Below are 13,852 nucleotides of genomic sequence, written 5' to 3'. Positions count from 1 at the left end.
CATTAATGGCTCAAAGATTCAATATGATATCAGAGCATTTTTTGTCGCTCACTGCAAACATATGGCAACAACCAATCTTGACAAGTACTCAATCTAACCAATGTAACCGCAACTGACATTCAATCCATAAATCGTGGAAGTGATGACTTTTCAATCTACTTCAATCACAACCTATCAATCTAGATTATTGATCACTACTTTCTTTAATGGAAACAATAAGTTCTTATTGTAATTCAAGGTAATAGAGTTCAAAAGTATATTTTTGAAACTCTTCTGCAGTTCCTTTAAAAAGACAATCGTATTCCTCTAATTGTGAATCATGCCTATCCTGAATGGAAAGTTTAAAATTATTTGCTAATGTCTTGGATACTATCCTAGATGAGTGAAAGTCTCTTGGTTCGAATGGTTGGCTGTGAAAATGCAAGACAGATCTAGACCACTCTTGAAAAGCATTTCACTTTGCAAATCTCTGAAAAGATCTTGGTGTTTAGAATTAAATTATAGAATCTCAAAAAAGGATCTATGTCCTTGAATGATTACTTGTTGAAAGTCAAGTAACATCTCGATTTTCTTGCTTCTGTTGGAGAGGTTCTCAGCACAAGGGATCATGTAGCTACTATCTTTAAAGGATGGACTACCAAGTGAGTATGACATTTTTGTAATTTTCACAAATACCCGAGTTGAATCCTACTTAGTTTCAAAAATAGAAGCTCTCACTACTAAAAGTATGTCTATTTTTGTCAGTTTCTAATAAACATTTAAATTTTTTTTGTCAATTTTATAAATTGGCGTATATGTTGCAGATGCAAATTTATATTAATTCGCGTCATTTCTTCACCGTCAGTATTGCAATATCGTGTCATTTTAGAATAGACATAAATGAAGTAAAAATCAAATCTTTGATTATATTCTTGTCAGTTTTGTACAGACACATACTAAAAAATAATAATAAAAAATCAGATCTAGCTCAATTCAAATCCCTCCACACATCAGAAACACCAATATACTGTTTTTACAAAATATCAAAATCGAAAACCACCGAAGATCCTCGTCGTTGCCAAAAAAAATTGTGCAAACACCACTGGAGCTCCCGCTATCGACATTGGGCCTACAAAAGAAATAGGAAAATATCAAATTTACAAGAGAGAGATCCTGAGAGAACGAAAGATATAGAGAGATCCAGAGAGAGAGGAGAGAGAACATTACCTCTTTGATTTCGACGGTGGCTTGAATGACGCGCGGTCGTTTTAGTTCAACAGTGGCAACCACCGTATAAGAGTGGTGCGAGAGAGCAGTACAGTGGCCTATGGACAGTAATAGCCCATGATTGGATGGGATGCGACTTAGATGGGCGTGCGAGAGAGATCCCGAGAGAAGAGAAGAGAGACAAGAAAAAGAAGAGAGTGAAAAGTTGAATGGGGTGCGGTTTGGATGGGGTTGCGACTCTGAATAAAAATTTAGGTTAATTATTATATGTAGTAGGGTTTTTATGTTGTTATTGAGCTTGGGCTTTTTTTTTGTTAATTTGTTGTGTCAGTTTGGAAATGACGCTGCATGGCATCTTTTTAAATCTAATGCAAAATTTTAAAATGACAAAAAATCTCAATGTAATCTTTTTGCGTCAGTTTTAGGTATTGATCGACACAAAAAAGACTATTTTGTTGTAGTGTCTACTTCTTACATTTAAAAGTAGAATTGAGACAAATGACAGAGAAATTGATCTCAATGCCAATCTTGTTGTTTATGATTATGATCCCTACTTCCTTGAGGCTAATTACTCTAGTATTGGAAGAAATTTTCGACCTACTTATCCCACCCTTTCAGATCTTATGTGTAGAGATTTCATGTCCTAAATAAAATTTAATTTTATTGTAATTTTATTTAGTTTTAATAAAGGTAAGAAATCATATCTTGATCTTGTCATAAGCTTTGTTCACATGTGTTATTACGTGATTATATGTTTAATATATAAATTTTATTAAATCTCAAATATATAGTTATTAACAATTACAGTGATATCATCACAGTTAAAAGTAATTGTAATTATATGCTTCAAATTATTCAGTCCCATGATTTATCAGTGCACAAGATGTACACTTACGTGATAATTAGTGATGAGGTTTGCTTACACTTGGATAAGTGGAGTGTCTTTTCCAAAGCAATATTAGTAAAGTAAACCAAGATCGTATGTATTATCTATACATCGAACTGAAGGAATATTGACGATGGAAAAGATATCATAACCTTACCGTTATATTTTTTCTAAATTGATGTTTAATTGATCATAGATCAATTGATCTCAATTCTGAGATAGTTGAGCTCTAGCCTAATTGTATTACATAAGTTCTTTGACTTGTTCGTACTAGCTAAGCCGTAGGACTAGCCCATACTTACATTTGGGAACTCAGTAGTGCAATTGAGTGAGAGTGTTAATCATAAATATAAACATCTATAACTTCTATGTTTATTAGAAGTGAAACGGTAATTTTTTTTTAGCTTAGCTAAAGGCATTAAATGATAGAACATTAATTTCGATAATTATATTAATTTCCTGAAGTATCATTTACAAGTAACTAAGTATTTTAAGGATAAAATTATTGAATGGTAAAAAAGTAATTTTGCTCCTACTCAATGTAAACCATTCATAGATAATCAATTATTGTTTTTTTGATCACGAAGAAGAAACTTCATTAATCAACAAGCAAATACACCCTCAAGCCTCACAAGGACAAAAACTGCCCTCAAAACAAATACAAAGAAACAAATTAATTACATTGTAATCTATTCAAATAGGCTCTCTCCTGTCTAGTAATCTGTTTATTATTTACAAGATTCAATCTATAAACAACTATACTCTTCACTTCTGCAACAACCCAATTGACAGTTTTTGAACAACCTTCAAAGATACACCTGTTCCTATTAACCCGTATACTGTAGCAAGTGGCTGCAAGGATGGCAATATTGATGCTTCTTTGTAACCCCAAAGGCTTGAGAGTGAGCCATTTTTTCCAGCCCTCAAGAGTGTTCGGCCAGGCCGTGTAACCGAGCCAAACAAAAATGCTAGATAGCACTCTTTGCGAGAGACTACAAGTGAAGAACAAGTGGTCATGAGTTTCCAAATGATCACCACAAACCGGGCAGCTCCAAGTTACAATCTCAACATGAAACTTCCTGAGATTGTCACGAGTGAGAAGATGAGAATTCACAATTTGCCATAACACAAATCGGTGTTTAGGCAAATTCAGATAATTCCAAATAGCCTTATAGTAGATAATCAATTATTGTTGTGAATGAAGCAATGGATAAATTATAGCATATTTATACTTGGTGTGTAAAAAGTTTTATGTAATCAGGAGTGTAATTCTAAATTTATAATGGAGTGATTTGAGTAAAGAAAAATTAATAAGTCATGAATGTATATCATAATTCCCACATTGTTTGAAATAATATCATCTTGTAGACTCAACTAATTGATTTAACAAGTTAATTAGAATTTAAAAATAAATTATATCTTATTTAAGAATTTTCACCAGATTTAAACAATTCTAACAAGAAAATAGATTTAGTGATTTATTTATTAATTAGTACTCTTTGTGAGTCTAATTAATAAAAATATTTAAATTTTATTTTAATTAATAATTATTAAAATAAAATTAGTATTTAAATAATTTGATATAAGTAGTAAATTTTCTTGAGAAAAATCTAACCTAAGTTTTGCTAATTATAGTCTAACAAAATTCAATGTCAAAATGTATCTCAAGCCTTTGAGCTATATGAACACAATTTTGTACTAAGACTTGTGACAATCGAGGAGAATATCTAGATTCAATTCTTAACAGAAAGGATTGAGAGTTAAAAAATTGAATGAAAAGAGCGATTATATTCAAAACCTCAAGAGTCCTAATAGAATTGGCAATATTTGCCATAAAGACAAAAACAATTCCAATCAAAAATCAAATGATAAACTACCAATAAACATTAGTGGTTTAAACAACAAAGGGATTTCATCCCTTCAGGATTATTTTGTCTACTATTCATAGGTACAGTCCATCTTTGTCAATGGTTCTTTCGATCTTGCTGAGTGTGCTGTAAGAGCTTTAGCTTTTATGGGGATGGATCTATTTTGGGCATTCCAAATCATTATTTCAAGGCTGAGTAACCTCTTCCATTTAGATTCTAATATGGTTCAGGATGCAGGCTAGTAATGCTGTGTTGCTAGATTGATTGCAAAATCTTCTGTGATGGTTTTAATGAAGTCATCAAAATAAACAAATACGTTCTATTAAAAAGATTTATTCTTCATTCTCAATTTTTTTAACAAAAATCTTAGCATTCTTGAAAGGTGGCTAGTATGTGTTCCTTGCTTTTTTCAGCTTTAAATTTAAGATAAATACCATTTTAGATATTTTGCAAAAGTTAACAATTAAACCGTTTTATTAAATGAAAAAATGAACCTCGTATTTTCTAAAATAGTTCAAAAAAGACCCTAAATTAATTTTTTTTCAAAATAAAATTTAATTATAATCAGATTTAAAAGTGCTATGACCAAACTATTTATATTTTTTGTATTTGTTCTTATTAAAAATTATTTTTAAATTGGTTGTATTAAAAAAAAATTATCAAAAATTAAAAACTCAAGATCTTATTCATACTACTTTAGAAAATAGTCTAATCTATAACTTTGCAAAATTCAATTTATAACTTTTGCAAAACAGAATTCAAAATAATATTTACTTTATTTAATTGTAAGATGATTTTGGGTTTCTTTTAGGCTAGACTAGCCAAATTTAGATTTTAATGCATTAACTTGTTCATAAAAAAACAAATTGCATAATTTTGATGTTACCAACTAATGATTTTGGCAAAATTGAACCAAACGAAACCCCAAAGAATAAAAAAACAAAACAAAGGCATAGGCATTGGCATCAGATAATAAGCGGAGTTGTATCATCACAATTAATCTGTAATTGCATATCATTGTATCATCACATGCCAATTAATTAACAATCAAAAACACCAAAAAAAAAAAAATCAAAAACAAAATCACATAATAATACAATTAAAGCTCAGAAGATATTGCCATTCCAATTCATTAACGAATTTCATATGTCCAGACATAAAAAGGAAGCAAACCTCATCACAGCAAACAAATAAAACAACACCACTATTCAAAAGAAACTTAGCCAAATTAACCATTTCGAACACTAAAATTTTCAAAATAAACTCACTTAATTTACTCTGTAAAACCATAATAATAGTCTAATTCATAATGTATTCTAACCGAGGCTACAAGACTATCTTGCAGCCTTGGCGGGTCTCCCGAGTCACCTGATCTTTTTCAGGTGACGGGAGTGTTATTATGTGAAAATGTCTCAGAGAAATTCCAAATTGGAAGACGCAGACAATCGACATGGCATCATTTCAGACCGCCCGTCTGCTTAATCTCATCATTGAAAAAAAAAATCATAAATATCTTAAACAATAGGCATCAGAAATTAGAGAGAATTTTTTATCTACATATGAATATTTTCAGTGTGTAGTATAAGTGATTGTATTTTTTTTCTTCACTTGCCTTGATAGATTAACAAATTTGAAAACTAAAACTCGAATTGGCATCAGACCATAAGCAAAAGTATGAATCAACACAAAATAATCAGAATATCAATAAGCGGTTTGTTAATGATCATCAACTGCCATTATTAAGTGATTATGAAATACTTAATCGAAAAAAATAAATAAATTGTTGAAAACTGTAAGATTTACAGAGAAATATGGGTTTGAACCTTTGAGAGCGGCGAAGCTAAATGGAGAGACTGGAAATGTTGGGAGGTTCTTCGAGGGTTTTGGTATAAATAGGAGGCTTGCACGAAAATTAGGGTTTTAAATTTACTATTTTGCCCTATGCAGACTCAATCTCTATTGTCGTTTTGTTTCCTTATAAACGACAGGTCGTTTACTTTCTTTCCAAACTTCCTAAAAGTGTAGTAAATTAAAGATAAAGAGTGATAATTACAACTTTCTATTACAACCTTTTAGTCCACTTTTACGTCTGAAATTACATGCTGAAATATTTTTTTTCATAGCGATATTCGTTATAGCTATAGTATCATCATGTAATTTTTTGAGAAATTTTGAATAGTTTACAATACTGAAAACAGAGTTCCAGTTTACCACGTGTGTTCAAAAAACTTCAAACATATTTTTGGCACTTTAAGCTATTCGAAATTTTTCAAAAATTTACAAGATAATGTTGTAAGCATAACAAACACTGCCGTGAAAAAAAATATTCTGACATACGTTTTCAGGTGTGGAGGTTGACTAAGAGATTGTAATAAGAGGTTGACGGTAGCACTCTTTTTTTAAAAAATAACTTTTAACTTTTGTGAAATTTGTGTCAAAGGGTCCTAACCTTTTAATAATTAATATATTTTGTTTTATTATAAATATTAATTGAGATTTTTATTTTAAAATTAAATGTAAGGAGAATTATCCCATATATATTTTTTTTTTAACTTTTCTTTCAAATTTACGGTTTGGATTTCAAAAGTGGTTGCAGCGCTAGTTGCAATAGGGGTTTCTATACGATTTTTTGTTGTAATTTAGGTTGCAACGCTAGTTGCAATATGAATTTCTATGTAGAATTTCGTAAAAATACAAAATAAATAAAAAAAATTGTTTTGAAATATAAAAATAAAAAAACCAATAAATTTAATTATAATTACTAATTATTTTTTATTAGATATATTAATTTAAATTAAATTAAATCAAAAAATAGATTTCTTGTTTATTAATAACCTGTTGGCAACATAGTAGATTATGAAAAAAAAAATGTAATAATTGAGTAGTATATAGATTTTATAATCATGAACAATTGTTTAACAATGAGAACTTTACATGCAAACCTATCTTACCTTTCTCCAAGTACAATCTAGCTCCTGTGACTAACCAATACCCAGGATTATCCTGTGGCCCTTTACATAAATGAGATGTATCTACAAATTTAAGAAGCTTTGGAGTTTGTTGGGAAACTGGAGGCCCAGTTGGAAAGATGGCAGAATCCACAATCACAGCTGGTTGTTTATCTTTGGGCAATTGTGGAGTACCTGAAAAAGTGTTACTTATAGCTGAGAAAATACCAGACTTTTGGGAAAATTCTGAGGAACATTCTGCCCAGTTAGATTGAGCAATGAAACAGTTTGACACCCTCGAAAACAAGAGCCTAAGATGAAGAACATTCTTTGAGTCTTGCTTTGTCATAAGGAGTTGTGCCCCTGTGACTATGAAAACCACATCTTTCTTTGTGGTCCATTGGGGGTTGTATTTTATAGGTATTGTACAGATATGGGAAAACTTCTTTCCATTGATAGGTTCTAAGTACTGCTCGTGATTGGCCATGTCTTGTGAACCTCGCCATATTGTTGTGTCGTCTATCTTGTCTTTGAACATAACTGGACAGTTTGTTAGGTGCTGGAGGTGAATTCCTAGCCTTGAAGACAGAGCATTCTCATAAATACACGATAATTATGTTTGCTAATCAAAATGTGTGAGATCCGATAGTACATGATGTTAATAATGATATGTCGTGTTTGGCACATGTGCCCCTTAGTATTTATCTTAACTAAATGAATAAGGAATGTGAAAGTGTTTTTGTGATTTTGAAGAATGTGGCCACAGCTATTCAATTCTACAAAACTGAATTAGATGACATAGTTCTCATAAAGAGTACCTATTGCTTTGACATGAACTTAATGCCATAAGATATAGTAAAAGAATAGTACCTATTGCATTTCATGCCTTCAAGATACAACCGCATTCCGGTGACTGGTGTTTTACCAACCACAACCTGTTGAAGACAACATATTAGTTTGAATTTGAACCTTGGACGCAAGAGCAATAAGGAAAAAAATTGTTTTGGTGAGCACAAAGCAATCATGGTTACCTGATGAGTGTTCACATACAGCTTTGGTCCCATCATGTTGAACTGGATTGCACCCGATGTAGTAGCTCGGTTTGTTGTAGGACCAAGGGGAAGGTCATTGTAAATTGGAGCCCAAATCCTGTGAGTTTGAAAGTCCAGAAAGTACTCTAAATCAGCTAGAGGTGGTTTGTCTGCACATTATTAAGAAACTCATTACGCTCATATCAGTACAAGTTAACAATAATTCACATTTCAGATGAGTAACCATCACATGTTAAAAGTTGAATCTTACACTGGTATATAGAGATTTGAATACTTACATCTAAGATAGAGATTGATGGCATGAGATAAGAAACCTCTCCCCGGAACACCTTTAAGAAGAGAAATGATTGGAATGAAGTTAAAGTTAATGACATCCGGCATTGATGGAACTGTTAGAAGCCACTCACAATGGCTCACGGTGGATGGATCCCCTCCTCTTTTTGAGGATACAACAGTGATACCCTGAGAATTAGTATTAAAAATAATACACAAAAACTTTAGCTAGAAGTTGATGTACAAGGAATAGTTATGCATAAGTAATAAAAGAAAAATCATGGCCAAAGTTAACTTAATCTACCAACAACCAGATACAAATGCCAAATCATACACTATTGAGTTTCATATGTATAGTTTTGAGCTGTAATGTAAGTTAAATAGAACAATACTTGGGTCCACATATGCCTGTAACAACAGTTTACAATACTCCTAGATATAACCACTTGAGCTAGACCACTTGAGGCTAGCTCAAGTGGCCTAGCCTCAAGTGGCCATAAGAGGGTGTGTGTTGGAGATCCTAGGTTCGAGTTCCAGATTATACAATGTAATATATAAACGCTTAAATAGAAAAAAAAAAAAAAAAACAATACTCCTAGATACTAGTCAAAGTCAATCCTGAATTGCTTAAATGACTAGGCTAAATCTTTTACCAAATGTTTCATATATGACATATTACTACAGTATACTTATGCATACAGTTCTATAATCTTAAGTCTTAACAGAAAATAAAGAGATATTTATATGGTCGAACCTACATCTTTTGTGTTCATGGACACAACGCTGCCAAGGGCCATAGGCTGAGGATCGAACAAATTGAAAGCCAGAGGTGCCTGAAATTATAAGTCAGAGAATGAGAATGGGAATAAGAATAAGAATTTTGGTCTTTGGTAGTGACCCTATTAAACAAATTTATGAGTTAGTTAAAGAAACATGGTAAAGATTTTATGAACCTTCAGTTTGTTATCTTTAGTTTTGGAGAGCATTGGTGAGAAATTACATGTCCCAGTAAAGAGCTGATCTCCAAGCTCATCCAAGTGTTTTTTGAGCTCAGAGGGTTCTATGTTAGAAGACGTGTCTTGCTTAACCAGCACAACATCTTGACCTCCAACGCTTAATCCCACTACTATGTGAGTCCCATACTTCTCTATGAATCTGTATAAAATATTTAAAATTAATCTATGTCTTGAATTATAATAGTAACATTTTTTTAAAAAAAAAAATAATAGCAACATTTTTTATCCACTCTAAAATAATTACTCCTTAATATTGGCAAATTTGACAAAATCTCAACTGACAATGACAGCTAAATATTACAAGATAATTTGAAAAGAATCTTGTGTACATCAATTATCAAAAACTTGACCAAAGGAAGTATAATATATAGTTTAAACTTCAATGTTTGTATTAAATGTCCTATTTGTTGTATGATTAGTCTCCAATTGACAACTAAAAAAATAGACATTTCCACAAACATCTTGTGTGCACCTAATATTTTAGAACAACCTAGTTTCAAATTTCCTAGTAATTGACCAAATTTAACAATTTTGACACAGCAAAAATAACATAAATTGGCTACTAAACTATTTAACAAGCATTTTAATATTATGTGCATTAAAAAAATCGACATAAAAGTCAAACAGAGCAGCCATAGACGTTTCCAGGTTCCAGCTACTAAAAATGACATGTCTACTTTCACCCAAATACCCAAAAATCAATTATTAAGAAAAAAAAAAAAACACTTTAAAACAGTGGGTTCAATGTGGAGATTCAAAAGTCACAAAGTTAGATAATTGGTCGTAGTATTCCCCTAACCAAAATAATTAATTATGATATTTTTTTACCTAAAATTAATAAATAAACTTTTTTTAGTCAATTAAAAAAAATTCCTCCTATTGTTATTTAATTTACTAATAACATTTTGACTATTTTAAAGTAGAAAAATGCTAATGGACATTGTGGTAGCTAGGTGTGTCATATAATTTCTATAAGAGTAATTTAGGAAACTTAATCCAGTGACACTATAAATTTGGACGATGTCCATATATATAATATCCTAAATTAAAAAAAAAATACCAAAAAAAACTTCAAAAAAAAAAAGGTGAGCAAATAAAGATGAATAAAGATGTAAAAATGGCAGAGGTGGACATAGATCATGTGAATGTGATGAAAAAGGTGACTTGTGAATAAACAAACACATTGGACTGATTCTCTATCACTCAATTACTACAAATTATTAATCTATTAAATTAATACTGTTTATTACATAACGTGTGTTACGTACACCATGTGACACTTGTATCAATTATTTGCAAGCCCTTTTAAAATAAATAAATTAAACTTAACAAGCTAGCCTGAAAAAAAAAAACAATGTATATATTAAAATAATAATAATAAAAAAAAATCTAAAAATAAGAGTTTCTTGTTTTTTCACAATACATGCATAAAAGTTACACACATTCGATGAAGTTATTGGTCATTGCCAATTTGCCACAAAAATAAAATAAAATAAGTTACACAACCCATTTTTAATTTTTAATTACCTCAAACAAATTTTGATCGAGAATCAAATTATTATTAATTATATAATTAAAATAAATAAGGTAAGCAATTAAAATGTCTCAATTAATACTCGTATAATTATTCTTAAAAATCTAAAGTTTTCTTCTTTTCTTTTCTTTTTAAGGAACTTGATCTAAAGTTAGACATTAAAAGAAAAAAGAAAAAAAAAGAAACGAAAAAGGTGAGAAAATGACAAAATTACAGATCTTTAGATTGAATAAGAAAAAGATCAAGCCTTATCCAGTCAGAGGCTTAAAATGAAGTAAACCAATTCAACACCATATGATCATAATAGGATTAGGGGGCCGACATGTTCATGCACTATTTCTACCTTCAAAGTGTGAACTCAAAATGGGATCATAAATTGGACATTGACACATTAAAGTATATTAATAAAATAAAAGGCATATCTGACTTTATTTAATATCACAATAATAATAATAATAATAATAATAAAAGTATTCTCTATATATGTTTGTATATCAAATTATCAATCATATTATAGCCCAATATTATAATGTAAAACACTAATCTTCTCAAATAAACGAGTTTCAATTTCAATCATCCAATACTCTAATGCCTAGTTATACTCAATCAAACCATGTGAACCCAAAGAAAAAAAGTCAGCCAAAACCAAAATCAAAACCAAAACCAAAATCCAATAACCCAAGCAACCATACAATATGACAAATTAACTAATAATAACGGTGAAAAAGAATATCTATGTTTATCATATTTTAATGGAATAATAACAACATAAATACCCCAAATTTAATATTGGTAATCATCATTAATTCAATAATTAATATTAGCTGTAATTTTTATCCAATTTCAACAATATAAATCCCATTTTAAATTTATAAAAGAAGATTTGACCACAATTCATATTTCACATTTCTGTTTAAACCTTAATAATATAAAATCTGAACATGACAAAACAAGAGAAAAATTACTTTTTTTATACCACACAACACGAGCAACAAACTAGTCTCCCCAAGAATTAAACATAATTCTAGGAAGGAATGTGTAGAATTCTAAACCCGACTCAAAGAAGGATGTCACTAAAGATAATCTTATCAATATACCACACAACACCTATATTTTTACTAACATTAGATATTAATACCGCTAAAATATAATCGTTAGATGATATTACTTATTACAAACCGAAACTTAGTAAACGGGCTAGCTCAAGTGGCCATAAGTAGGTGTGTGAGTGTTGGAGGTCTGGGTTCGAGTCCCAAATAAAACATGTTGTAATATATAAACGCTTAAATAAAAAAAAAAAAGACCGAAACTTAGTAAAGTTCTGAGACTAATTATCATATTTTAATCGCGGTTAGTTAGTTATATAATTAATTACCTTGCAAGAGCGCGTGGGTCCCACGAAGAAGGAACAGAGTCACGAACTTCAGGAGAGAGAAAAAGTGGGTATCGATCGATATGGAGATTGAACAGAATTATGAAGTAACCATCTAAACCAAGCTTCTTCACATTTGCAGCGTCCATAGCCCAAGACCCACTCTGAAATCCAAACATCGAATTGAACTGTCCCGACGGTATCTTCCCCGGCACCGATGTTTTCCGATTAAAAAACTCCGACATCTGTAATTATTAATTCATTATTAACAATTAATTATTTGTTATTAATTTACGCGTTTATCAATCGGACGGACCTGATTGAAGTCGAGAATATCGGATTGGTATCGAACGCGATCGCCTTTATCGCATTTTACATCGGAGGAGACATTTTCGACGGCGCCGAAGCCGGGAACGGCGAGTCGTCTGTTATGAGTGTCGTTGAAGAGAATTAGCGTGTGTTTGCCTTTGCAGTATTGATGCCGGAAATCTGAGGTTAAATCGAATCCTTTGCCTAAGCAATTCACAGCTTTTTCTAAGATTTTTGAGTTGGATTCACTCATGTTTAGGATCAAATAATTAAAGGAGAGAATATTATGATAAAGGAGGATTATTAAAATGGAGAAGAGATGAGAGTATATATAAGGACTAAGGTTGAAATGAGGAGAGAGTTGTATAGAGACTAGTTAGTTAGTAGTCCAAGACTTGGAATGTTGAAGCCTTGAAGAAGGAATGGTATAAGTAGTAATATAATAATGGGAAGTTTCAAAAACTCTATTCATATTTCTCTTTATTGTTTTTTTTTTTTAGAGTATTACTATTTATAAAGGTGAGTGTTAGAAAAAATATTAGGAAAAAATAAATAAATATGTATTTGTTATAAAATAATATAAAGTAGATGAGAAGAAAGAAGAAGATGAAGAGAGAAAGAGAAAGTGAATGAGAATTTATGAGTTGTTTATTCCAATGGGGTGAACCCCTATTTATACAAATAAAAGAGTGAGATATTAAGAAACTAAGAAAAAGGGAAACTAAGGAAAAGAGGAATGTTCATTACAATTCATGGTAATAAATAAAAGATTTGGACATCCACATAATTATTAATATTTATAACACTCCCCCTTGGATGTCCATAATAACTGCCTTATTAAAAATCTTGCTGAAAACTTGATCAAAGGAAAAAGAATATAGTGTAAACTAACTCCCTCATTTAGGCATTTGTGGAGATCTTCTAATCGACGAATTTCGATATTGTCTGCCGTCTTCTCAAATGTTGATGTTGGTAATAACTTTGTGAATAAGTTTGTAAGATTGACACTTAATTGAATATGTTGAACACCAATATGCATTTTCTTGAAGCGTATAAAGAAGAATTTCGTGAAATGTGTTCTAACTCTATCTCCTTCAATATACCTCCTTTTAGTTGAACGATGCAAGCAGTATTATCCATAGAGAATTGCTTGGGTTGATACTTCTTTATTGAGTGCAATCCATATGTTTTCCGAATATGCTATGTCAATGATCTCACTCACACACATTCTCTACTTGCTTCATAAAATGCAAGTATGTTAACATGATTTATAGTTGCCTCGTTAAAAACCTTGCCAGAAAAACCCAGTGGGACAAAATCTGAGCTAGGGAAAAAGAGTACAATATATATTTCATATTCATAACTATTTGTAAGTTGCCTCGTTAAAA

General features: G+C 30.9%; 1 protein-coding gene and 2 non-coding genes across 3 annotated transcripts; all 3 read right to left on the bottom strand.

Moving 5' to 3' along the window:
- Positions 1 to 4,918: 4,918 nt before the first annotated feature.
- Positions 4,919 to 4,997, bottom strand: LOC115724334 (small nucleolar RNA R16). The gene has a single exon (XR_004013131.1). It is a non-coding gene; the product is annotated as a small nucleolar RNA R16 (small nucleolar RNA).
- Positions 4,998 to 5,481: 484 nt separating this feature from the next.
- LOC115724335 (small nucleolar RNA R16) lies at positions 5,482 to 5,576 on the bottom strand. Its single transcript, XR_004013132.2, has one exon. It is a non-coding gene; the product is annotated as a small nucleolar RNA R16 (small nucleolar RNA).
- Positions 5,577 to 6,829: 1,253 nt separating this feature from the next.
- LOC115721809 (MACPF domain-containing protein At1g14780) lies at positions 6,830 to 12,944 on the bottom strand. Its single transcript, XM_030650888.2, has 8 exons — positions 12,472 to 12,944; positions 12,159 to 12,400; positions 9,187 to 9,388; positions 8,992 to 9,066; positions 8,239 to 8,422; positions 7,940 to 8,109; positions 7,779 to 7,843; positions 6,830 to 7,486 (listed from the first exon to the last, which is right to left on the bottom strand). The coding sequence occupies exons 1-8, from the start codon at positions 12,715 to 12,717 to the stop codon at positions 6,862 to 6,864; spliced, it is 1,809 nt and encodes a 602-aa protein (XP_030506748.2). The 5' UTR covers positions 12,718 to 12,944; the 3' UTR covers positions 6,830 to 6,861.
- Positions 12,945 to 13,852: the final 908 nt, after the last annotated feature.

This window comes from Cannabis sativa, chromosome 9 (assembly GCF_029168945.1).
Source record: "Cannabis sativa cultivar Pink pepper isolate KNU-18-1 chromosome 9, ASM2916894v1, whole genome shotgun sequence".
Lineage (NCBI taxonomy): Eukaryota > Viridiplantae > Streptophyta > Magnoliopsida > Rosales > Cannabaceae > Cannabis > Cannabis sativa.
This window is presented reverse-complemented; position numbering and strand designations above follow the sequence as displayed.